The sequence below is a fragment of the Lissotriton helveticus genome, chromosome 11 (assembly GCF_964261635.1).
Source record: "Lissotriton helveticus chromosome 11, aLisHel1.1, whole genome shotgun sequence".
Lineage (NCBI taxonomy): Eukaryota > Metazoa > Chordata > Amphibia > Caudata > Salamandridae > Lissotriton > Lissotriton helveticus.
Genome location: NC_136072.1, coordinates 536292999 through 536320210, shown reverse-complemented (window position 1 = coordinate 536320210; position 27212 = coordinate 536292999). Strand labels below are relative to the sequence as shown.

The 27212-nt window shown below is 46.1% G+C and overlaps 1 protein-coding gene across 2 annotated transcripts in view; it reads right to left on the bottom strand.

Moving 5' to 3' along the window:
* The window catches only part of KAT6A (lysine acetyltransferase 6A), a 1535407-nt gene that overhangs the window by 617840 nt on the left and 890355 nt on the right, over positions 1–27212 (bottom strand). For both annotated transcript variants that reach the window (XM_078666232.1, XM_078666233.1), the window contains exon 9: positions 25128–25243. In XM_078666232.1, the coding sequence (XP_078522358.1) occupies positions 25128–25243 (116 nt within the window). The remainder of the gene's footprint in view (positions 1–25127; positions 25244–27212) is intronic.

Genomic DNA, 27212 nt, shown 5'->3' with positions numbered 1-27212 from the left:
TCACATCATGCCCCAGGGGTGATAGTTAGGTCAGTTGTTCTTTCCGGCTCCTTCAGACACGACCCTGGATTCACAGCTCTTCTTTTTTTGACTTTTCTGTCTACATTTGTCTAGTATTTTGTGGATTTTTTGCTTTCACTCAACGTCTTGTCTTTAGAGTAAAGGGTAAACCTTTTTGGAGTTCCAGAAAAGCTTTTTTTCTGTCAAAAATGCCTTCCTTATTTGACCCTTGCCAGGCCAGTAGCAAAAAGAAGGCTATATCAGACACACACTCTGTGTGCACTGTTCCCAACAAGCCGCACACGCGCACCAAAGTCACCCCAAGCGTGCACTGTGCTGTATTTAGCGCGCACAAAATGACATCTGAAACTGCAAGACCGTATTCATGTTAATTGCACCATACACGGGCGCTGCAATTAACATGAATACTAACTCAAGGCCCACAATCAGCCCCGCAGATGTTCACTGTTAAGAAAATTAAAACAGTGTCTCAAACACGACGTTTGCTTTAGCACACGCTGTGTTTAAGACTGTTTTTCTTTTCCTAATTGTGCTCAGCTACGGGCTAATTGTGACCCTTTGAGTTAGTATTCGTGTTAATTGCAGCGCCCATGTGCACTGCAATTAACATGAATACTAACTTATAGGCCCACAATCAGCCCAGGAGGTGTGTACTGTAATGAAAAGAAAAACAGTGTCTCAAACACGACGTGTGCTTTAGCACACACTGTGTTTGAGACAGTTTTTTTTCTTTCTTAATTATGCACACTACGGGGCTGATTGTGACCCAGAATATTTTCCTGCAGAATAAAAATATGTACATTTTACACCCCTATTAATCCATAACAAATACATATATTAGCTTCTTTTAAACGTGGCCTTCTGTAGAAATGCCGAGTCGTCCTAAACATACAGATGTAGAGAAATATGCACAGCTTTTCAATTTTGTTACTGATGAATTATCCAGTGATACTTTTGTAGTATCTACATTTATAACAGTGACACTTAAGATTAGATCACATTTTATTGGAAATAATGAATGAATATCACCTTTGAATGGAATGATATAGTCATTATTTTAGACTTTATTTCTATTTTTGAAAGAATTCATGTATGATATTTATCAGCTGGGTTTTAGGGTATTCAACAAAATAAACTATTTTATTTTGGATGACTAAAGAGCACCTAATAAAAATTGTTTTTATTGTGGGAGGGATACTTTCCTAATTGCAATAATTGAGGTTCTTTAGGGGTTACAGACCAACTTCATGCATTCGAGATGTTACAAATGTTGTATGCTCATCCCACCTGTGAGTTTGCTTTGCTGTCTGTGCCAGTGCATCAATTGCCTAGATAGAACATGGAAAAAGAACCTCAGGGCCAGACTTCATTGCAGAGTCTGATACCAAGGATTATGTTGCTTCATGCAACTGTGATGGACACTGCTATAAATTAGATCATTTGTATATGCAAGGAATGGTTTCTGCTCAAAGATGAGTGTCTCTGTTGCCTGATACAAAAGAAGTTCTGTTGAATGCCTGAACACGCAGGCTTCCACCCTTTGCAGAGTGAAGAGGCAGTTATCCTATCAGTAGTCAATGACTAAATATGGGATGACTAACTTCTGCCTTGGCTCTCTACTGAACCTATCTTCCGCCTTCGACACTGATCATGGTAATCCATGTGGAAAATACAGGATTCCAGGGGTTACACTAAACCGGCTAAAATTCTTCCTAGTTGGATGCTCTCCAGCAATCCAGTTAGCCAAATTCAAGCAACCACGTTCAAGTCTATCGCCCCACCTGTTCAACATATATGTCAAAACCTTAACACAGGAATTGCAGGATCTGCAACTACACTAATGATTATCTGCTCCTACTGCATTTAGAGAGAACATTTACATCTCAACTAGAATTTCAAGACACAATGTGCTTCATAGTCACTTGGATTAATGGTAAGCAGTTAAAACTTAATACGGACAAGAACCAAATTGTCCTCCTCAACAACACATCTCCTTGTGCACCCAATCGTATTGCCCCTCAGAAAAGGGACTGGATACCTTACTAAAAGCATTGGTAAAATGCTCAGCAGTCAGGGTGAACTCCAATAGCAAACTAAAACCACAGATAAGCATGGTAGCATCCAAATGTGTATTCCTCAAAAGAACGCTGCAAAACATTCTACCAATTCTCTTATTTGAAGCATGTAACCTGATTATAATGGAAGTAATCATTTTAATATTAGATTATGCTAGCACACTGGACTAAGATCTATCTAAGAATGAGGTTTGAATGCTCCAGACCATACTGAATGATGCAGCAAGACTGTTTTTTCAACTCCCAAGAAGCATACACCGCTGTATTATTACAAAAATTGAACTGGCTTCCAGTGATTCAGCATAATCTGATGCCTTGCCTTTAAAAGCATGATTCATTTGGGGGGCAAGATGGCGGCCGCGACTGTGGCCGAGGGAGCTGTGTGTGCATGGTCCTCCAGGACTCCCCACCTACCTGATATCCAATACGGCGTGAAGCAGGCAAAGGTTTCCTGCTAACACGGCGCTCCAGGGATGGTGTTTTGTGGTATCACTGCTTGCAGCATTTTGAGGAAACCTTGTGGAGAAAGATTGCAGCGTTGCAGCAGTGATTGAAGACGGCTAGTGAAAACAGCGAAAACAGCGAAGCGGAGCTACCGGACTGCAGCATCACCTGCAGAGGATTTTGAGGCTTAGCTCGGCTTGGCTCAGGCATCAGCGTTTGTGGTGCTTGGCGGAATTGTTGGCAGGGGGACGCGGTCCTACCTGTGTGTACCGGCGTATGATGGACCCGAAAGGGAGAGGCGGTGTGAGAACCCGAGGAGGAGCGTCGTCAAGTACTATGTCTGTTGCAGGTACCGGGGCAGAGGGCGGCGGTTCAATGTTGAGAATGCAATACAGCTCAGAGCGCCTAGAAACGGGAATAGCGGGCATAAAGACATTAATATAAACAATGAAAGCAGCCAATCTAATCCTGTGTTGTTAAGTGGGCAGCAAGATACTGGCATGATACGGTCACCGGCACCAGTGAAGGGACATATGCAATTGGACGGCCACCAGCAACCGCAGGATAATGTGGTCAGACCCCGAGTACCTGCAATTTTTACCAAGAAAATACCACAGAAAGGTAAAACAGGCGCGGATATGCGTACTGCTGACCAGAATGTATCTTCATTAAATACAGCGCTTGGCAATTTAGAAGTGGACACTGTCAGTGGTTCAAACTGTGAGTCCGACTCGACAATTTCGGTAATCACTACAGCAACTAATATTGCTGCGACACTTGCTAGCAACTTGTCACCACCCGCTATAGTAACACCTAGTAGTTTGTATCACAGAGGTCCTGTGCTTGGCCTCCGCCCCTCCCCCTGCTACAGATAAGGGCAGTGATGTTGAATACGCCGGGTCAGAAGGCAAGTTTTACTCTATGTCCGATCTTTCAATGGCCTCCGGTAAAGAAAATGAGGATGATGACAAGGACAATGATAATATGAGTAATGTAGGTGATTGGGGTGATGGTCTCGATGATGAGGAAGGTGATGACTCCGTGCAGTCCCCGCCTCAAGAGACTGAGAAAACCAACTGATCCCGGCGAGCGCCCTCCCCATCGGCTGAGTGTTCCCTTTCATCAGCTTAACTTGGATGATGACATTGATGAAGACACAATTACGCTAGGTACAATTTACAAGATCATTATGGCTCATAGAGCCGAGACTAAGGCAGAGGGTCTGCGTACGCAGGGGGCTTTTCGAAAACTGCAAAATACAGTGCGACGCATGGCCAAATCTTGCACAGAAACAACTGCTCGCGTAGGGGAAGTGGAAGAACATGTTTCCTGTGCTGAAGACTCTCTTGTGAAACAACAAGCAGCGATAGACACACTTCAAAACTCTAGAGCTGATGTTCATTGGAAACTTATTGACTTAGAAAATCGCTCTAGACGGAACAACCTACGTGTCTTGGGTATTGCGGAATCTAAGGAAGGGCAGAATATAAGGAAATTTATTGTCGAACTGTTTAAGGAGTCTTTTCCTGAACTTAAAGACTGGAATTGGGATACCGAGGTTATCAGGGCGCATAGATTTCAATTTGTGTTACGGCAGCGAAAGAAGGACTCTAGAGTAGAATCTAATGCATATCCGAGGGCAATTCTAATACGTTTAAACAATTTTTTGTTACGGGAGGCAGTTTTTGCCTTGGCACGCCCAGATAGGCGTAGAGCCGGTTTGGGGTGTGAGTTTTTTGTGCGCCCTGATTTCTGTAAAGCCACGGTACAGCAACGGTGGCAATTGCGGAAGTTAATGCCAGCCTTCCAATCGAAGGGTGCTCAGGTATTTGTTCTTAAACCAGCGAAATTAAATATTATATACAAAGCACAAACACAATATTTCACCTCGGAGATTGTGGCACAGGATTTCTTGAATACTATGGGCTCAGGCTAATATATGTGAAACCTGCTTCTCGTATGCTATAACAGTTCTCATATTAGTTTCTCTTCCAGTGTTTTTTTTTTTTTCTCTGCGCTTCTTTGTGCTTGGTTCCATTAGTATGGATAAGCAAATATGACTTCAATATTTGGATAGTTTAGGAACTGACCCAATAAGATTTATATGTTGACACTGTAAGAGAGCGGGTAATGTTGGGTTAAGGCGGGTGGGGTGCCATGGGGAGGGGACGATGCATACTTCACTCTCCATTATAGAGGACATGGTCCTTAAGCCCTGGTTTGGGTGGAGGGGGGGGTGGCTCTGGGTGTGGGTGGGTGCAGGGTAGGTTAGGTGGGGGGCGTCGGGGGCGGGGTTGAGGGAGTGGGGGTAAAAAGCAAGAAATTAAAACCAATACATGGGTATAATTTGTTGAACGTCTGGGTCACTTGGCACATGTGTCTTTGCTTTGTTGTTACACCTGAATTTGATGTTGGCTAAAGGTATTACACTCGGGACACTTAATGTCAGGGGTTTTAACTCTTTTAATAAAAGGCAGCGGGTTATAAGAGAGCTTCAGATGCTTCATTGTGATGCTATTTGTGTTCAAGAGACTCACATACCATGGTCTAAAAGGAAACTACTAAATGAGATGGGCTATGAGCTTGTCGTATGTACTAAACAGACCTGTACATCTAGGGGTGTCGCCAATATTATAAAAAAACATATTGGTCATACTGGTAGGAGTGCGTCCGATGGATTCGGGAGATGGGCAATTGTTGAACTTATGGTTGGGGTAATGACATTTACGCTGTGTTCAATATATGGCTCCAACTTAGATGAAGCTGCAATTTTAGATTTCTTGAATATTGAACTAGCTACATGGCCAACTCCTCTCATCATATGTGGTGATTTGAATATAAATGTACCATCTGATATATTACATAATACCTTTAGGTATGCGGGTCGAAAACCACAAGTGTACAAGGCATTACAATCGTTGATTTCTGCATATGGGTTGGTTGACATTTGGGCGTATTTAAGGGGCTCTGAAGCTGGATACACTTTTTTTTCGTGTCCTCACCAAAAGTTAGTCAGGCTCGACTACTTTATTTCTCCACAGCATCTTCTTAATGCTGCATGCATTCAGGTATATCCAAGGGTGACGTCAGATCATGGGCCAGTGGTGATAACCTTGTCTGGTATAGAGGTTGTTCATAAACCTAGGATGTTCTCCTTTGATCGTAAGCTTCTTCTGGATCAAAAATTTCTGGTACATATGAAGGCTTGGATAGTTGAGTTTTTTCGTGTTAATCGTGGAAGCACTGATCCAGGCTATGTCTGGGATGCCTTTAAGGCTGCCTTCAGGGGAGAAATTCTCAGCTATGGGTTGCATATTCAAAAGCAGTTGGGGCTACAGCTCCAGGAGTTGTATCAAGGTCTCGCAAAGGCTGAAGAGATTTTAGTCCAGGATATACATGCAGGTATAGATATTGGGGATGCAGCTACGGAAGTGGCACGTGCCAAGGCAAAAATTAATTTACAATGGAGTCAAGAGGCTGCAAAAAAATATGTTGTTAAACGGCAGTTCAATTATGAATATGGGGAGGCAAGTGGGAGGTGCTTGGCCCAAAAACTAAGGATAAAAGAAGCGACTGGAAGAATTAATGCTATTCTGCACCCTAGCGGATGTCGTATTGAGAATGAGAAAGGCATATTAGAGGTTTTTAAGAACTTCTATGAAACCTTATATACGGATGATCAATATGACTTACAGACGGTCAAAACATTTGTACGTCAGTATTGTGAACGAGATCTTGGGGAGGAGGACGCAGCGAGACTAGATGCCCCTATCACAATGCTTGAACTTGAACAAGCTATAAATGGGCTGGCAACTGGCAAGGCACCGGGCTCTGATAAATTGCCGCTGGAGATATAACATTTTTTTTGAGTCTTTAAAGGAAGATATGTTAGCTACAGTTAGGAGAGCACAAAGTGGGCTGTCTCCAAAACCCTGGGACGAAGCCAGTGTTGTTGTATTTTTGAAAAAAGACAAACCCTCTGATTTGCCGGCATCATATCACCATATATCTTTATTGAATACGGATGGTAAAATCTACTCTAAGATTCTGGCCACTAGGCTTTCCACTGTCATCACTTCACTGGTTTCTACAAGACAGCATGGTTTTATTCCTAATCGGGAACAATAAATCATGTGAATCGAGTTATCACTCTATTAGACCATGCTAATACTACCGGAGACGCTTTCAGTCTTATTTTACTAGATGCAGAGAAGGCTTTAGATCGAGTCTCTTGGTGTTTTTTATGGGAAGTGATGTTACAGCGTGGCTTCGGGCAACAATACCTTACTGCAGTACAAACGCTCTATCGCCAACCTGTTGCTAGGATATGCAACATGGGGCTTGAACCTAAGGCAGTGTCTATTTGGAGGGGGACCAGACAGGGCTGCCTCTGCTCCCCATTACTATTCTCACTATATATTGACCCATTTCTGAAAAGGCTTGAATACAGTCGGCAGATACAGCCCTTATTTATAGAGCAGCAACAATATTGTGTTTGCCTACGTGGATGATGTCGTAGTAGTGTCTCCGAAACCAGCGTTAGCAATGCAGGAGAGAGACAACAATTAGCAGTGGAGTATGGGGCTGTTTCGGCTATAAGCTAAATACAGCCAAAACACACATTTTGTGCCACAATGTAGTCGGCTTCAAAGATTCAAGGGTGTTGCAGGAAGTAATGTATCTTGGAGTTTTAATTAGGACTTCTGCAGCTGCGTTGATTGACTCTAATTGGGGGAAGTTGCTAAATGGGGCCCGCAGGCAATTAGATCAGTGTGAATGTTTGCATCTATCACTAGTTGGCAGGTGTAATGTCCTTAAAATGATGATTCTGCCAAAAATATTATACTTTTTTAGATGTGTTCCATTGGAGATAACGCGTATTCATTTGGCACAATTACAGTCTCTCTGTATGAATTTCATATGGGCACGTAGGAAAGCTCGCAGAACAATGCATGGTGCTACCGAAAGCTGTAGGTGGGTGGGCTGTCCCGGATTTTACTCTTTATTACTACGCATGTATGTTACAGCGTATGAATATATTGCTCACCGGTACAGGACCAAGTGATGTCGCTGAGTCCCCCTCTATTTATCAGATGCTGCTGGGCTCTGATGCGAAAAATTACCTCTTTCTTACAGTTAGATTGAAGCTATTACAAACGTACAAGATTCAAGACAGTGATAGCTGCTTACAAAGTATGGAAAGCCATTAAGAAAATGTTTGGGATAGAAAAAGTCTCATGGTATACCCCATTAACAGCAACGGCCCTCTTTCCGAGCGTATTCTGGGCAGGATTCTGCACAATTGGCGGAGTAAAGTCATAAGAATGGTCGGGAATCTATATATGGAGGGGGTATGAAATCATTTGATCAGATTGCAGAGCAATATCGTGTACCCCGGGCAGATTTTTTTTTAAATATTTACAGATCAGAGACTATCTCCTCAAAGCCAGGTGGAATATCCAGACTGATTCCCTTATAGAAGCTATAAGAAAGTCATCAAGAATTGGGATACATGCATGTATGGGTGTAAATGCAGATAGCGTACCGCAGAATGCGGTTTATCTAATTTTTGTAGCCTCAGCGGTGCTGCGGCTGTGTATAGCTTCCTGTTGGCTACAAAAGGAGGCCCCATCTTTCGATGCTTGGAGGGCTAGATTTCTGGCTAAGTTTAATATTGAATACAGTCTGTACGCTCTCAAAGGCAGCCGTAAACGGAAATTGGGTTTGCAAATCTGGGGTCCAGTTCTGTCTTATCTTGATATAGAAATATAATATGCTTCTTCGTGGTTTTCTTGCCTATTTTTTTTGTGACATCTCTGTGACTTTTCTTTAATATCCGCTGTTCATATTTAATTTTATTATATCACTTGTATTGTGTTAGGCAATTGGAACAGGATTTTTAGTTTATCAAAAGATTTTTCTCTGTCGCATGTGCCATATTCTCTCTCTGTTTCATGTTTTGTGATTACTCATGTATTGCTAATATACAAAAATAATTTTAAAAAAAGCATGATTAATTTGGCTCCTATCTTCCAGTCTAAGAAAATAAAAACAGTAACAGTAACATCATCAAATCAAAGACAACTTTATTCGGTTTTACAATATGAAAACCATAAAAGTTACAACATGTTCGCACCTCATAAAAAGTGATACTTAGGATTTACAGTTTATAACAATAAATGGAAACAAATGACTACATGTAGTTAAAAAGAGAAAGACACATGGACCGCCAATTGTAACAAAGGGTACCTTCTCCCTCTAAAAAAGCAAGCGTACTAAACAAGTCTTTGTTCTCACCGATGATTTCAGGTAACTTTTAAAATTTACAATTCATAACAATAAATGCGGAACAGGAAAATCTGTAAAATTCAAAAGAATAGGACAAATAAACCATGATTTGAAGCAAAGGGCACCTTCTCCCACTAAGATGGCTAAGATCCCAGACAAGCCCCTGTTCTCACCAATGATTTCAAATACCCCACGATAAAAAACGATAGTCTGGTTTCAGCATCTGGGGATACAAAAGAGCTATGCGGACCTGATTAAAATTCAACCTCTTTAAAAAGGGAAGCATAAAATATCGCTGTGGAATTTCATAAAATTTGGAGAGGAACATAAAGTGTAGCAAGTCCTGTAGAGACACACTGTCGCAGTCACAGGGTGCTAACACCTGTCCTCTACTGCACCCTTTTGGAACGGCAAGTAACAAGTGAAAAAGATCAAAGCGGAACCTGGACAATAAAAAACGCTCATAGGTGGACAATGTTCCCAGAAGGTATGGCTCAGTCGATACGTTGGTTTTTAAAGCCAAAAATTTGCAAACGCTAGGATTTCGTAGTTCCAACTCGTCTCTTTCTAGCTCCCTTATGCAGCAGAAAGCTTTCTTAACCAGTTCCACATCCTTTTTTACTATAGTGGAGGGTTTTAAAAAAAGATCAGGGCGACCCAGCTCTGCAAGACAACTTCCAATGTATTACATCCATGGGATACGAGACATATAATCAAGTCTCATACAGTCAGTTATGATCTGCTGGGTGAGCTCTAATTCCTTGTTTAACCAGCACTTAAACCAGAACATTAGAGGGCGCAGTGCCAATGTGTCACATAAAAATGGAACCCCAAATTCCTCATGGACTGCCAAATTTGAAAAACTATTTGGCGCACCCAGCAAGCGTTTTAAGAAGTTATTCTCAACCACCTGCAATGCATCTGGGGTGGTGTATCCCCAGATTTCACTGCCGTAACAGGCAGTTGCTACACCTTTGGCCTGATACATGGCTGCGATTGGGCACTTGCCCATCTTAGCAGTAAAGTTTAAAATAGGGGCAGTTATTCGAGTGAACTCCCCCTTTTTCTTCTGTGTGTGGGGCCCCCACTTAAGGAAGTCATCCAACAGAACCCCCAGGTATGAAAACACTGTCGGCAGGGGGACCTTCTCAGGGCCTACCACAAAGGAGTACTTTTTCATGGGCCGAGCCCCTAACTGCAAGATATAGGATTTGGCATTGTTGATTGCCAGGTCTAGAGACCTCATGAAAATCAGAAAAGAGTTTAATAGATATTGGAGTCCCCTGGCTGTTCTAGCTATTAGGACCGCGTAATCCGCATACAGTAGGACGGGAAGACCCCGTCGCCCCATTGGCGAAAAATCAGCCCCCTTTGCAACCAAGGCTCCTTCAAGGTCATTTATATAAAGATTGAACAGGAAGGGGGGTAAAATGCAGCCCTGGTATACCCCCCTTCCGATTTTTAAAAGTCCCTAGAAACCCGAAGATCCTGGGCATATCTAACATTTGGCATGGTGTCCCTATGCAGATCCATTAGGAAGTCCATGATATTGGTCTCCACCTTTATGGCCCTCATGGACTGCCACAGTTTGACCCGGTTGACACAGTCAAACTCGGAAGAGAGGTCCATAAAGGCCATGTAGATCGTACCTGGGCAGGCCATCGTGTACTTACCAAGGATCAGGTAGAGGTTTAGACATTGGGTCACCGTCGACCGCCCCGGGCGAAACCAGTATTGGATGTCGGAGATGAGGTTATGCTCCTCAGTCCATGAGGATAATCTTTGCAAGAGCACACCTCCCACCACCTTTACTATTGAGTCGATAAGCGAGATCGGCCGATAGCAGAACGTAGTGTTGCTATCCCCCTTTTTAAACACTGGCACAATGGTAGAGATATCCCAAGTTTCAGGGCAGTCATCCCTGGCCGCCGCGTTAAGCACGGCCACAAGGATCGGTGCCCAAAAAAGGTGGATCTGAGTTATGAAAGTCAGACGGAATTCCGTCCGGGCCCGGAACCTTGTTACAGGTTAGGCCGGTGATCCCCACCTCCACCTCTGTCTGCTCAAAAACGAAACTATCAGTTTTAGTTTCCCAAGATGGCTGTCTAGGGTGGGCCGTAGAGCCCTAAAAAATAGACTGGAAGTGGGACACCCATTCTTACTCCGTAATGTGGGAGGCTGTCACTGCCTGTATCTGTAGCGAACAGCGTTCTACTAACAATGGCCAAAACATTGAACTGTTTCTTAGGGTACTAGTCTCTAGCAGCTCCTTTCATGCCTCCTCCTTGAGAACTCCCTTACGGGTAGCTAAAACCTGTTTGTGTTCTATGCGGCAAGCGCGTATAAATTGTTGGTTTCTCGGGGTAATTTTCAGGGTTTCCTTCAGCTTACGTGCCGCCTGGGAGCAGAAAGAATGAAACCATCTTGGGTTTGAAATGAATCATGTACGTGCTGGTGCACTTAAGCGTTCCCCTGCCTTAAGAGAAATGACATTGAAGGCGTTAAGGACATCCTTTGGTAGGCTATCCGGCAAGACACAAAGAGCAAGTTCAGCAACACATGAGTTTCTCAATTCTCTATAAAAAGAATCAGAGTCAATATGATACCATTTAAGGCGGCGCCCGGCGCCTGCCATCCATAAGTCTTGATATTCCCGGTGCCCTCCCCCCAGGTTTTCTGGATAGAAGTAGGCCACTCAGATAAACACATAGGGGATTGTGGTATCTGTAAACACTGTGCCTGATGGTAAACCCTTGAAATGAGGACTGAATTGTAGTAGAAATTAAAATATTGTCAACAAAAGACCCATTGCCTCTCCCTTTAAAGGTGGGAACCAGAGCTTTACTGTTAGGGGCCGAAAGGGACATTAATGTCAGTAAATCGAATTCATTAACTCATTTATTCAATACATCCCCCTGAATAGAATGCTCAAAATGGACCCCCCCATTCTGTGGCATCCCAGGTCAGACACTATTGTAAGCTTTGTGTCGCCACATGGGTGAATATTGAAATCTCCTTACACCATCATGGAATGTGAAATATGACCACAGAACTTCCTTAGATAGTTGCCCAACTGGGTGATGTTGCATTCCCCCGGTTTGCTGTTCAGTGAGTTATAAAAATTAATCAGGCCCATTATATTATTCCCCTTCTTGAGTGTAATGGCTTGAAGGCCCCAGCTAAAAAAAAAAATGGATCCGTACCTGGCAGCCCACTGTCAGGGAAATATTAGTAACCAGACTGCCCTATGCTCTGCCACTAGCTGACGGAGAGGCAGAGACATAAAAAGCTTTAAATCCCTCCAAAAACCGGTTACAATCCACCAGCCATGTTTCCTGAAGGCAGATTAGAGAGAATTACCTAACAAACTGCGGCCATGTAGGGTCCCGGAATTTGTCTGCCAGGCCTGCTATGTTCCATGATAAGACATTGCTGTCCAATATATGGGGTATCACCTCTCTCTGTGTAAATGGGAGCTGGGTCATCTGCTGTGGCTCTATCTCGGCTACCATTGGGAAATAAACCCTCCTCTGATGCTTAGTTGCTAATGCAGGCTAGATAGGGATATGCAGTCAATCGCATTCCTCCAACCCTGATAGCGTAGAGAATCTGTTTAGTAGTGCTAGGGGAGGAGGCAAGGTAGGGGCATGATAAGGCCCCCTTGAACTTATACAGTGGGGTACTTGTGGGAACCATTGGTCGTTGGCTTTTTGACGCTGCCCTGTCTCAGGGCATTTCCATAACACTGTGCCCTGTTTTGTCCCCTTGGAAATCTGCTCAATAAAAAAAAAAAAAAACTAATGGTAGTACATGTATTGTGGACCTATGATTTGACGGACCAACATAAAAGTTCCTAGACAGGATTCTGTCCGCTGGGGAGGTTCTGTTGAAATTTAAAATTACATAGTCACCTCCTCCCGGTTTCCGCGAGCTGCCTAACCATTCCACTCGACATACCATGATGATGTTACGTTCCACACCGAGGCCCACAGGAGTATTGTTTGATAGCCAGTGGAGTACCTTATTTTTTAACTGGCTAAAATCCTCTTTTATGCCAAGGGAAGAGGTGGCACGTTCCCCAGAACCACTACATAGGGCGTAGATTCTGGTGGAAGATGTATAATGGGCAAATGCTGACATGGTTCCCCTTGCTGCACCGCGGGGCTATCCAACCGGCCTGAGGGGAGATGAATGTCCCGCATAGAGGGTGGGGTATCATAGGACCTACTAGAAGTCTGACCTCCCCATGGGCCGTCTGCCCCCCCTCGATCTGCATGCGACACGTGACATTGTGTGCGCTGCTGGTCTCTGTAAGTGTTGCTAGAGTTTGTGGAAAAGCCTGGGTCGGTTGCGATGGATGGTTTTAAAATTTCACTTGAGGCCCCACGGGTACAGGTACGTCTGACTGTGACCCCCCCTACTAGAACCACCTCGATCACTGTCAGCCTGTCAAGAATCTGGCTCAATTTGACATCCAAAAGGGTAGACATCATATCTTTAAAGGCCTTGATGATCGATGGGTCTATATTTGTAACTACCGGCTTGGGTACCAAGATCTTAGTAGCTGGTTTAGGGGCCGAAATAGGTTTGGGTTATTTTGCTTTGCCCCCTATAGTTTGGAATTTCCGTTTATTGCTCCCCCAGGGTTAAGACTCCCCTGGAGAGGGGGTTGGGTGGTTTCCCTGTGAAAGAGCGGGTAAGTAACCAAGTGTTTTTGTATATTAGTGCTGTCCTTCCCTTGCGGCCGAACAATACTTGGTCTGCTTTCAATTATAATAGTTGGAGAAAGGGACTCAACTCAAACATCAACCAGGAGCACGCTGAGTCCAGCTAGGGCTGGGTGCAAGCTATTAGAAAGTGACCTAGAGAGACATCTGTTCACTAGTTCGATCTTCATATCAATAACAGCGGCTGCCCTCAGCAGAAAAGAGTCCATTGTTGCAACTGTGGTAGTGGAGTTGGGCACTGCCTTAGCCCCAGCAAGCCCTCCCCATAACTTTATATGGCTTTAGGTAATTCCAGTACAATACAGATGGAATAATAAATAAAATAAATATAAACAATAAACACAGGCAGAGTAAGATCCGGAGGGCTAACCCCTTGTGTATAGATGCTCGTAATATGTGTCCAGCACTAGTCCAAAAAACTACCGCCCTGTCACGGCCAATTGTCACCAAAAGCTTGTGATGTGTGTCCAAGTGGTGGCTGTATGTTATTTGTAGGAACATGCCTACCTCCTTCCACGATTGCGATGCCTTGATGGCTGGGTATCAGGATGCCAACAGTTGAGTTAAACGGCAAACCAGCAACCTTCAGCCTAGGGTTGTGGCCCAGCCCAGCCTCTACTGGTCTCGGACGGGCGCAGACTGGCCCGCCCTTGGCCCGGGCACGCCCGCGCTCGTCCCGCGCTGCGGTGACCCTGTTCCTCCTTTAAGCGCCTCCCTGGCGCTGACTGCTGGCGTGGGCTGCGTGCGCGCCACCTAGGATTCTGGGTATTGTGGTCTCTGCCTTCCTCACTCGAGACCAGAGAGACCAGTGCTTCTCCTCCAGTGGCGGTGGGAGAACAAACAACTGCTTCAATCATACTTTATTGATGATTAATTAAAACCATTACAATATAAAAACCGCAGGAAGACATGATTTAAAAATTATGTGCAAATTAATTTAACATTTCGAACAGTAAAAGCCAACAGCTATATGAAAAGTGCAAGTGCCTTGTGCATGTCAATTTGCATGTACCAACATTAGAATTGCCTATGCTTGTTTCTTGTGCCAGTTGGGCACTAACACCTGCATAATTAGATTCCTAATGGATTTATTAAAATGTAAAGGTGCTTATGCGGTTACAGATGATGCTAACTGTGCAAGTCATGTTGAACCAATCTTGGTTGTCACCGCAATTAGGTTTTGAGTCTTGGACAATCTTGGGTGTTTGGTGTATGAAGAGATTTTTCTTATGGCCCTGACTGCTGAACAATTTTTGTACCAGGCACAGATATGGTGTGCCAGGGCAATGGTATCTCCACTAGCCAACAAATTATGGCTGGCCTATAAGTGCAAACTTGCTGTTCTAAGAAAGCTGATTTAAGAAGCTTTCTTCTCAGTTCTAAGAGTGTTGAGCATGCACATAATGTGGAATACTGTATCTTGTTAGTACCCATATAGTCAGCACATTTCACAAACTATCTCTGACGGGCTATCCCGACATTACTCCGTAGCTTGCACATCAAATTGTAAATATGTTATGTAATTGTGTATATATGTGATCTTGCATAGGCTCCTAACATTTCCCCACTTTATGAACAGTGCTATAGTTGAGGATCTTTAGTAAAATCATATTACGGTACCACCATTGGAGTCCTGTGCTTTTCTGAACCTGAAGCATACTTGCTTATGCAACCAATTCATGTTATGGCATGTGTATCTAAATTGAAAACCTGCTCTAAGACCATTCATGTGGCACTGGATGTGTGGAAACGCTCCGTCTTTTCACTTTTTTAAGCAAAAGTTTACAGTGATACTTGGCTCTGCACCCCCACGTGCGGTCTGGTTTCTGGCGCACATAGTCTTGGTTGCAGTGCACAGAGACCTTACACTGCCGCCCAACGGACAGAAATTAGAGGGAACATTGTCTTTGTGTATACTCCGCCTCCCTGATTCTCACTCTTCTGCCACCTGTCAACACTGCAAGAAGTTGTCGAGAAGAACCATCAAGGAGAGGGAGAGAATTCAACTGTATGGCCTCTCTGAAAGAGGTAGGTCTCCAGTGAGGCAACAGAAAAAGAGGGACACGGTCGGCGTTGAGAGGCAAGGTTCCGACCTGTTCTCCTTCAGCATCAGGATCGGCGTCGAAGTTACTGGCAGCGAAGCAGCAGTCGTCGTCGAAGAGACTGCGGTGGTGCAGGTGCATCACACTTCTACAAAGTCGATGACGGCGCTCTCAACTTCGAGGCAGGTAAAGGGCCCTCCGTTGTCGTCAACCAGGCGACGCTCAACGTCGAGGAGCAAATCTCCGGTCAACGTTGACTAAACGTTCAACGTCGAGACAGATCACTCCGTCGTCGCCCTCTAGGCGGCAATCGACATCGAGGTCGAGGTGCAAGTCTCCATTGAAATCAAGTCAGAGATCTTCAACGTCGAGACACAAGACTCTGTCACCGACATCCAAGCAGAAGTCTCCATCGACTTCAGCACACCGGCAGTCGTTGCCGGAGCAGAGACAGCTGACATCGAAGCAAGGACCTCTATTGACGTCAGCCAGACGTTCGATGTCGAGGCACAGGTCCCCATCGGGTACAGCACAATTGACTTCAAGACTGAGTCCGCCTTCGTGGAGGAGACGGTCGACGCCGAGGCAAGCATCAACGTCGCGACGATCGACGTCGAGGCGGCAGTCTCTCCCGAGTGAACGTTCGAGATCGACGTCGAGGCTGCAGTCTAGAGGGGACTCACATCCAATAAGCCTTTCTCCGTCGCCATCACCGACGTTAAGAACAGGTTCTCGCTGCTCCCCTCACAGATTATCATTGTCTAGATCTCCGGAAGTAGTGATCTCTACTTCTAGTAGTCCTGTGTCCCCTGGGCATCCTGATTCAGCGGACAGGCTTGCACAAACAGAGTGAAGAAAATCTCCTCCTGCACGCTCACCTGAGAGACGAGAGAGGCAAAGGTCACCTTCTATCCATCTCTCACCTAAATGAAACCGGCCTCTGCATTACTGGGCTCCCGCTCAAGTAACAGGGGCTCAACACTACTCAAGCCCCCTCCACAGGACTCCGTTGGCTCGACTGGGGCAAGCTGTGGCCATGTATTGTACTCCATTGAGAGGTGGAGATCGCAGTCGCACTCCTGCACACTCTTCCAGAAGGAGGTCTAGACCCAGAAGCGAGAGGAAAAGGCACAGATCTCCAATGCCTTCCTCCTCTTCCACACATACGTCAAAGAGAGACTATTCACAAAGTCTTACCGACAGCCCACTGTCAAGGGTCTCTCAGGTGGACAATATTGGCACTTTCCAGGATGTACTTTCCATAGGGGCAAGTAAGCTGAACATCCCTATGCCTAATAGTCAGATCTTGTGTGTTTTGATGTTCGCCCTATGTGGGAATGGTATGCCCAAACGTGGCTGATGCCGGCTGATAGCCGGAAACCGGTCGTAGGATGCTTGATTCCGGTCCAGGGAAGACATGGCTTGGCAGTTCGGGCTGGACTGTTCCCATGAGGCACAGGGTCAAGACTGATTTGCATATGGCCATGTCTGAACTGGGGTGGTGTGGTGAGCAAAATAACGATGGATTGAACCCAGATCTGTGACTGGGGCTGAATGTTTTGCCAATGTGCAACATCCCGTCCATCATCTTGTGTGTTTTGCTGTTCGCCCTATGTGGGAATGGTATGCCCAGACGTGGGTCCCGTGCTCTCCACGCCACTGGAGTCACTATCCAGGCTGATGATGGCTGATAGCCAGAAACCGGTCCTAGGATGCTTGATTCCGGTCCAGGCAAGACATGGCTTGTCAGTACGGGCTGGACTGTTCCCATGAGACACAGGGTCAAGACTGATTTGCATATGGCCATGTCTGAACTGGGGTGGCGTGGTGAGCAAAATAATGAAGGATTAAACCCAGATCTGTGACTGGGGGTGAATGTTTTGCCAATGTGCAACATTCCGTCCATCATCTTGTGTGTTTTGCTGTTCGCCCTATGTGGGAAGAGTATGCCTAGATGTGGGTCCTGTGCTCACTACGCCACTGAAGTCACGCTATCCTGGCTGATGACGGCTGATAGCCAGAAACCGGTCCTAGGATGCTTGATTCCGGTCCAGGGAAGACATGGCTTGGCAGTTTGGGCTGGACTGTTCCCATGAGGCACAGGGTCAAGACGGATTTGCATATGGCCAGTCTGAACAGGGGTGGCGTGGTGAGCAAAATAACGATGGCTTAAACCCAGATCTGTGACTGGGCGTGAATGTTTTGCCAAGGTGCAACATTCCGTCAATTATCTTGTGTGTTTTGCTACTAGTCAGAGCTCGTCGTCAGTAATCTTCGAGACTTTGCTCGTCGTCAGTAATCTTTGAGACTTTGCACCATAGAGCTGCATCTAGACCGCTGTTAGCATTGGTTCGGGGGCTACTCCAACTCACGCCGGCGACCCTCAAGACCGCGCTAGCGAGGATTCTAAAGAAATACCGTCCACCCGAGGAGGACCTGTTATTTCTCAGATCTGATCCCCACAGGATTGTTATAATCGCTGTGGCAAAAAAGACACGCTCAGTAGCCTCCTCTTCTACAGTTCCACCAGATTAGGAGAGCAAAGCACAAGGTTCGTGGGGGAGGAAGGTCTGCGGCACATCAGCCACAATGCTCAAGATCTCAAGCGTGTCGGCTTTTTTGGGATGCTACACAGGTATTTGTGGGACTCTCTTCAAAGATTATTCGGAGAAACTGCCCATGGAAGATCGCAAAGACTTTCAAGAAGTCTTGCAAGAAGGCAGCTTTGGTGGTGAACCAAGTGATCAGCGCCGCAGTCGATGGAGCTACTTTTTCAGAATACGCCTATGCCCATGGGATATGCGCTAGGAGATCTTCCTGGCTTCGTCTCACAGCGCTTAAACCAGAAGCGCAGTCTCAGATCTTCAATCTCCCCTTCTCCGGCTCATCTTTATTCAGTGCACACACAGATGAGGAAATGCCCCGTATGAAGACGAAGTTAGACGCACTAAAGGCCGTGGGTCTAGAATAGAAAAAAGAGTGCCTATGACGTTTCAGACCGTACGATCGACGATCCTCCCAACAGAGGGTTCAAACCCCTCATTGGCAGAAACATCAGAACCAACATGGTCAGCAAAGGTCTCAGTACCAAGGCCAGGCGCTCCTCCAGAGGAAGAGGAAACCAGCGTCGGTCCACTACCTCCGTGAAGACGCCGACCAAACAATGAGTGCCCACTTCCATCATCGCTGTTTACCACTCCAGTGGGGGGAAGTATTGCAAATCATCTGAAAGAGTGGCGAGCTATCACGAAAGACCAGTGGGTGTTAGCTACACTGCAGAATGGGCACTCTCTACGTTTTCAACACCATCCTCCCTCAATCCCTCCGGTTCCATCATCGTGCAAACAGATGAAGGTACTGCAGAGCGAAGTGGCCACCCTTCTGCGAAATCAGCCATCGAGAAGATGCCAAAATCATAACAAGGTCGAGGGGTCCACTCAAGATACTTCTTAGTGAAGAAGAAGGGTCGAAGAGAAGTTTTGCATGTTGGCTCTCCATCAAATATATCCACATCTCCGACAAGGAGGTTGGATGTGTTCGCTGGATCTGCAAAATGCCTACTTTCAAGTTCCGGTCAATATCACAGGCAATATCTAAGATTTCTGGTGGAATCGTCCCACTACCAATTCAAAATGCAGCCCTTCGGGTTGAAGTCAGCTCCCCGAGTGTTCACAAAGTGCATGGCAGTGGTGGCAGCCGCACTACGTCGCAGAGGCATCTTTGTGTACCCTTACCTGGAAGACTGGTTCTTGAAGGGTCCCTCCCCCCAGAGCGTGAGGATTGATTTCCTGCAATGCCTAGAGCTTTGTCACCGGCTGATCCTTCATGTGAATTTCGAAAAATCAACTCAGAAACACACAGAGAGAATCCATTATCTGGTAGCGCTGGTAGACTCAGAGGTAGAAAAAGTATTTCCTTCGGAGGAGAAACAGTTATGCATCACACAGAAAGGCAGACAAATTTTGGACAGCAAAATGCCGTCAGTTCGTCAGATTACCACCCTGCTAGGGTCGATGGTATCCTGCATTTTCCTGGTCCCCAATGCCAGGCTGAGAATGTGTCCTTTGCAGCAGGATTTGGAGGATAAATAGGATCAGCTAACAGCTCGCTGGGGCGACAAGATACATCTCTCAAACGCAGCCAGAGCATCCATCCCATGGTGGATGAAGAAGGGAGAATCCATTTCTTCAGGCACCTCCCTCTCGCACGCTGATCACGGACGCCTCCCTCCAAGGCTGGGGAGCTCACATGGGGTCTCTCCAGGCACAAGGAAATGGTCATCAAACGAGCAGTCATATCACATAAACATGTTGGAGCTGAGAGCCGTTCATCTGGCACTCAGGGCTTTCCTTCCTTCGATTCAGGCAAACTCCATTCTAGTACAGACGGACAATACCACCACCATGTACTACCTGAACACACAGGGAGGAATTCGCTCACGGACTTAGTCGCTGGAAGCTCAAGCTCTCTGGCATTGGCTCCAAGCAAGGAGCCTATCGATCACATCGGTACACCTGCTGGGGCAGCAGAACTCACAAGCGGATGCTCTCAGTCAACACTCCGAGGACCGGCAAATTTGGCTGCCTACTCAATGACTAGGTCGAAGACATTTTCCAGGCGTGGGGTCGTGCCAGCCTCGACCTCTTCGCGGACGACAAAAACACAAAATCCTGAGACTTCGCCTCAAGGTTCTATCGGCCAGGGTCGAAGGGGAATGCCCTTTTGATTGACTGGTATGGGGCATTTGTGTACGCCTTTCCACCCCTTCCGCTCATCCCGGAGGTGGTGACCAAACTCTCACACTCATACATGAGGATGATCCTGATTGCTCCGTACTGGCAGAGGCAATGGTGGTACCCGGACCTTCTGCACCTGTCAGAATGCCCACACAAGAGACTGCTGTGCAGACTGGACCTTGTGTCCAAGATGAACGGGAGGATTCATCACTCCAACCTTTCCTCACTGAACTTGGCAGCATGGCTCCAGAGGTCCTCCAGTATGGTCATTTAGGACTGCCACAAGACTGCATGACCATCTTAAAAGAAGCTAAGAGACCGTCCACTAGACACTCATATGCTTGCAAGTGGAAGCTATTTTATTTGCAGTGTGCACAAAACAATTGTAGCCCCACCAAGGGACAGGAGGAAGTCATTTTACCATACCTGCTTCACCTAGCTAGGGCAGGCTTAAAGTATCCTTCCACATTAAGGTGCACCTAGCGGTCATTAATGCATATAGGCCTTCGCATTCTCAGCCATCCTTCTTTCAGTTGCAGGTTGTGAAGGACTTCTTACAAGGTCTAAAAAAAGGTCTACCCTCCGGTCAGACCTCCTTCACTGCCCTGGGAGCTGAACCTGGTGCTATGAAAGTTGATGGGTTCACCTTTCGAACCTATCCACAAAGCAACCTTGCAACACCTCACGTGAAAGGTAGCTTTCCTGGTAGCGATCACCTCAGCTCGTACAGTGAGCGAAATACAAGCGCTCTGTTCAAGGGAACCGTACACTGTTTTCCATCTAAACAGGATGGTTTTGAGGACTCATCCCTCCTTCCTCCTGAAGGTGGTGTCAGACTTCCATGTGAATCAGACCATTTCACATCTGACTTTTTTCTCCAATCCCTCCACTCCAGCTGAGAGGGCTTTGCACTCACTTGAACTAAAAAGAGTTTTAAAGTTCTATCTGGATAGGTCTAAGTCGATTAGAAAGTCTGATCAACTATTCGTTAACTATGGGTCGATTAGAGCAGGTTTTCCAGCCTCAAAACAGTCCATCTCCAGGAGGATAGTTTCATGCATCAAGTTAGCCTATCAATTAGCACCAAAGAACCTTGGGCCTACTCCCGAGGCGCATTCCACAAGGGGAAAGGCGGCTACTACTGCTTTCCGTAATAACGTGCCGATCTCGGAGATCTGTAAGGCGGCAACTTGGAGGTCCGTCCATACATTTATAAGGCATTATTGTCTAGATTCAGACACTGGAGAAGACACCCAAGTAGGCCAGGCCTCCTTGAGAAATCTGTTCAACAGCTGATTACTGCTGTTGTTGTAAGTTGGGTCGTTCACTCTCATTTGCACGCAGGCGGAAGATGGGCTTGTGTCACGGGGTGGATACGACCAGGGAGGGCAAGGAGCAGACCACGGAATGGTGTAATGTGACCCCTGCCGCTTCTCTTCTTGTCTCCCTACAGCAGGACGAGTGGGACTGTCCTTTTAAACTTCAACAGGAGGACGAAGGGGAAGAAAGGTACGGTTCCTTTAACTGGGAAAGCAATCCTATGGACTCCGCCCCGGCAATGACGCAGCGGGGATCTGGCCAACAAGAACTAGAACAATCCGGGAGAGGGGGTGTGACATTACCGGAGCAGGAGAGGATGAGGTACAGGAAGAAGCGATCGCAGGAGAGGAGTGGACGCCATCGAGAGGAAACGGAGGAGCGGAGACGTCGAGAGGTGGATGTGTTGCGGAATCCCCGAGAGAAGCAAGAAATCCAGGAGGCCAACGACCTTGCGTGTCGCCCAGCCACGCTCCAGGAGGAGCATGGCTTTCACAGGTATGGGAGTGGTTTGCGTGCTGGGTTGGGAGGAGGGAGAGGGTAGATGCCTAAAAGCAGCAAGCTCCCTACCGGTTCTCGACTGATCACCTCTACCTGAGCACGTCACACTTACCTAGACGTGCGGCACTAAATGGGTGATCCCTCACTCCCCATCCTTATTTGAGCTTTTTTTCACCCACACTAATACAGGTCCTATTTTCTTTTCCTTACTTCCGACTCCGGAATCCCTGGTACGCTAACCTGCAGGTTGATGAGAAGAGGGTGGAAGACGCCTGACGACTGGGAGGGCAGAGATAGACGCCATTATCCCCCGCAACTGTTACCAAGAGACTGGCTACCAGTGGAGACTTATATTCTACAAAATAAAACCTTCTTTACTCAGACCTGGTCATCAGCCCCCTCATTTCCACCCGCTACAGCTTGCTATTCTATTCAGTGCTTATCACTATTGATGAAGATACCCTAGAAGAGAAGGATAAATTACTTACCTATAATCCTAGTTCTGTTCAAGCATCACAGTAATCATAATTAGACAGTCAAGAGGTCAAAAAGGAACTATGCTGTCCCTATTTCTGCTTCAAACTAGATTATGACAGTTACACCTACCTTGGAGTTGAGTCACTTGGAGGATGAAGTCCAGAAGCTGAGTGCTTTAGCATTGTAGATAAGAGCCCGCTCTAGTGAGGGGGAGATGTTTTTGAGCCCAAAAGTAGACAAAGAAGAGAAGCTATTCCTTAACAACAAATGAGTCAAATAAGGATAAGCCAGGGATATGAATGATTCAAATCTGTTCTAGGATATCACTTCGAGGTGTGGCAATCCCTCCACGTTGAAAGGAAAGGGCTCTTTCTGCCCATCTTTTAACATTGAGGATGCTCTCCTTGGTCTAAAGGCCCTCACAACTATGGTTTTTGACCCATTTTGTGGGGATTGGGGTGTGAGAGAAACCTAGACAAGCCCTCCTTTGGATGTCAGGTTCAAACCTTCATTCTCTGCTCCCCAAGGGCTGTAGGCTTCAAATTCCAACAATGCCTGCAATAAGGCTTTCAACGTTTTTATAGCACATAGAAAATACATCAAAGATTCCTATCTGATGCCACAACTAAAATACCTGCAAACACAACAATGATGGACAGAATGTGGATCAATGTCACACATTCACCCCAGTCCAAAGATCTGGGCCCAAATCCATCGTTTTTCCACTCCACACCACCCTGGGTTAGACAATGGCGATATGCAAATCAGCGCTGACCCTGTGCCCCATGGGAACAGTCCAGTCCGAACTACAAAAGCCATGTCCTTCCCAGAACGGAAACAAGCATCCGAGGACCGGCCCGGTTTCGAGGTAACACCTCTCATCAGCCCGGCTAGCTTGATTCCAGTGGTGTGGAGTGCCTGGGACTCACGTCTGAGCATCCCCAGTACACTTAGAGCGGTACCTGCAAACACAACACTCCACAGGCACTCCACACCACTTGGAGTCAAGCTAGCCGGGCTGAAGAGAGGTGTTACCTCGAAACCGGTCCGGTCCTCGGATGCTTGATTCCGGTCTGGGAAATATATGGCTGTTGTAGTTCGGACTGGACTGTTCCCATGGGGCAACAGGGTCAGAGCTGATTTGCATAAAGCCATTATCTGACCCAGGGTGGTGTGGAGTGCAAAAAAACGATGGATTTGGGCCCAGATCTTTTGACTGGGGGAGTGTGTGACATTGATCCACATTCAGTCCATCACTTGTTGTTTTTTGCAATTGCCGCCCTAAGTGCGCTGGGGATGCCCAGACGTGGGTCCCAGGCACTCCACACCACTTGGAGTCAAGCTAGCCGGGCTGAAGAGAGGTGTTACCTCGAAACCGGTCCGGTCCTCGGATGCTTGATTCCGGTCTGGGAAAGATATGGCTGTTGTAGTTCGGACTGGACTGTTCCCATGGGGCAACAGGGTCAGAGCTGATTTGCATATAGCCATTATCTGACCCAGGGTGGTGTGGAGTGCAAAAAAACGATGGATTTGGGCCCAGATCTTTTGACTGGGGGAGTGTGTGACATTGATCCACATTCAGTCCATCACTTGTTGTTTTTTACAACTAAAATACATCAAAGATTCCTATCTGATGCCACAACTTTTGTCAGACTTAACATAAACCTTGAAGGATGCAGTAATGTCCAAAGAGTGTGACTACACTTCAAAACTATAAGAGAATCCACCTTACAGAGGTTAAACATTTTCAGAGTCGCTAGTCTTGTGGAACCACCACATGACATAACAAAAAGGCTAAATTGGTACATCAATTATGGGGGCCTCTTGGGTAGTTCTTAATGTTTTTAAGAAGCAGCGTTGGCTTTTGCGGTTTAAAAAAAAAAAAAAAGCTGAAAACATTTTTTCCTAAAAAAAAGACGCATTGACTGAAATAGCAGCAGAAATTAATCATAATCCCTAACCCTTGGGCTCATTCCTTGCAGAAAAGACAGCATTTACAACAGAAGATTTGATATAGTAATCTGGCTGCTCTGGTATGCAGGGAAGCCGAAGAAGTAAATTGTCAGCAGCTATGTGATGGTTGATAAAGGGTGTGGTGTACAATTACCCACAAACACAAAGATGCACCACTGGTTTTACTGTGTTTCTTACTCACCATCAGCTCCTTTTGAGTTTGGCTACGGTATGTGCAGTGTGCAACTACACTGTCACTGTGAATGTAAACAGAACACTATGGAGATGTACAGTGGCTGGTGTTTATCTTTAGGAATTTGTAGATGTGCTGGGGAGTAAAAATATGTGTTTTCAAAGTCACTAAAAGTATGAAGACAACCTTAGTAAGCATATATTTCTCCTAGCTACATGAATCACTGCAAGGGGCGAGAGAATGTTAGTGGATGGGGAATCCTGTAAGAATCTAGTAAAGAGTTAAATTCACCATGTGAATTCAGAGAAAGGTTTTGTGTATAATTGAGTGGTAAAAATGGATTGCTTCCTTACCGTGAATATTCCTGTGGGTACGGTGATGAGTACCATGTCTGAATTTCATACTTTCCAAACTCGATGAGGGCCGGACATCGGAGTTGTGGGTCTAGTGGCCCAGTCACTCCCACTTTCTGTGAACAAACAAAACTATTTTAGGAGCATTATAAATGTTAGAAAGAAACAGAGGAAATAGGAAGAAGAGAGATATAACAGGAAGAAGAGATTTTAGGTGTAAGAGGAAATTAAGGTGAGATGGAGAGTCCAGGGAAGATTTTTGGAGATAGAACACAGAACGAAGATGTGAGGTAGTAAAGGACAAAGAATATGAAAGTCTGGCATTTAAAGGAACAAAAGACAGAGTCCAAGAATAAATTAGAGCAATATATGAATAGAAAAATATCCAAATGAAAGAGAAGAGAATCTTTTAGATGTAAGGCATAACTTGAAGTCGGGGAGTTGGGACCCGATTATCATATTTTACTCAAAACAAAACAGTAGGTGTCCAGCAGAATCCATCACCTCAATCACAAAGAAAGGTGATGGGAGAAATGTTTGGAAAAAGTTAACCACTGGCAACTTCTTGGGGTAGCATTCTAATCCATCGTTTTTCACCCACATTGCTACTCTAGACAAAGACCCATCTTATGCAAATCAATACTCATCCTGCACCTCATGGGAAACAGTCCAGGTCAACTCACGGCTTAACATCAATCGCACAAAAAGTGATATCAGACATGAGTCCCCTGCTGTAGCGATTTCAAGCCGTCCTACCTGGCGTCAGGAACACAGCCGCACTACATCTCCCAGAACCCCCTGGGCTGAGGCGGTCCGGAGATCGGGGGCGGCAGGGATACATAAGCACCTCCCAGGAAGAGGAGGGTGCTTGTCAATCCTTCCTGTTACTCTTGACCAAGCCGGATGTCCGAGTGAGTCCAGCTGTTGTGACCGACGCAGAGAAGCCGAGACTGACGCGTGAACACGGAGGACGCCGCTGGAGGGTAGCGGACGCTTGCCTTCCCGCTTAAGAGGACGCCGTTGGAGGGCCGCAGACGCTTGCCTTCCCGCTTCAGAGGACGCCGTTGGAGGGCCGCGGACGCTTGCCTTCCCGCTTCAGAGGACGCCGTTGGAGCGCCGCGGAAGCTTGCCTTCCCGCTGGAAAGGTAGGGGTATCGCGCAGCTGTGCTAGCGAGACCTTGTATTTAGCCTTTTGTTTCCCAGGGAGTTGCACCCACTTTGTACTTCATCCTTCAGGGGCCGTAGTGAAGATAACTACGATGACCCTTCCACACACTATTACAGATTAGCCTCGAACCTTTTACCCCGTATCTCAACTGCTGTAGAGCTGTGACTTCAACCGTTCAAGAGCAGTGTTTGGATACTAGGAACACAGTCCTTGCGAAAGAAAGGAAGGGAGAAAGATTCCCAACGATCTGTACATCGAGTAAGTGCTCCTCGAATTATTCCTTTATCTCGTGGGAGAAGCTCAAACACTGTGTGTGGTAATAACTCTCCTTTTTTATCTCCTTAGCTGTTCTGGGTACGGAGGCCATTCGCCTGAGACCAGACCTAGAGGGGTGTTCTGTCCACACGAGACTTCTATCGTTTTCTCCCCTTCCCTTTTCCCTGGGGTGCGTTCTTTCCCAGTAGTGTACATCACTTTGGGGGAGTTGGCGTTTAAGGGAACTGGGAGGTCTCTCTTCAAGCTGTGGTCCCTGCAGGCAACACATTCAAAGGTTAGTGGCAAGCGTTTCTAGACAGGGCTACAGCCTTTCTGACTCACCTGACACCTGCTCACTGTACCATAGGATCCAAGTTACATCTCAATGACGAGGCTGAACAAGACAGAAGCTGGTCTGAGGTAGCTTGTACTGCCTTCCTCAAGGGGCTTTGTCTGACAGTTCAAGAGGCACTGTTGCCATGAGAAGCAGGGTCAGTATAGATTACCATATGGTGGGCTTTTGTCCAGAGTACCACAGTGCGTTAAACATTGAGTTGGAATATTACCCCAGGCGATTTGTCAGAAGTTAGATATTTTGCAAGCATTCCTCCCATCACTTTTTGTGAGAGCGAATCAATCACCTCAACCTCGTTTCCAGAATA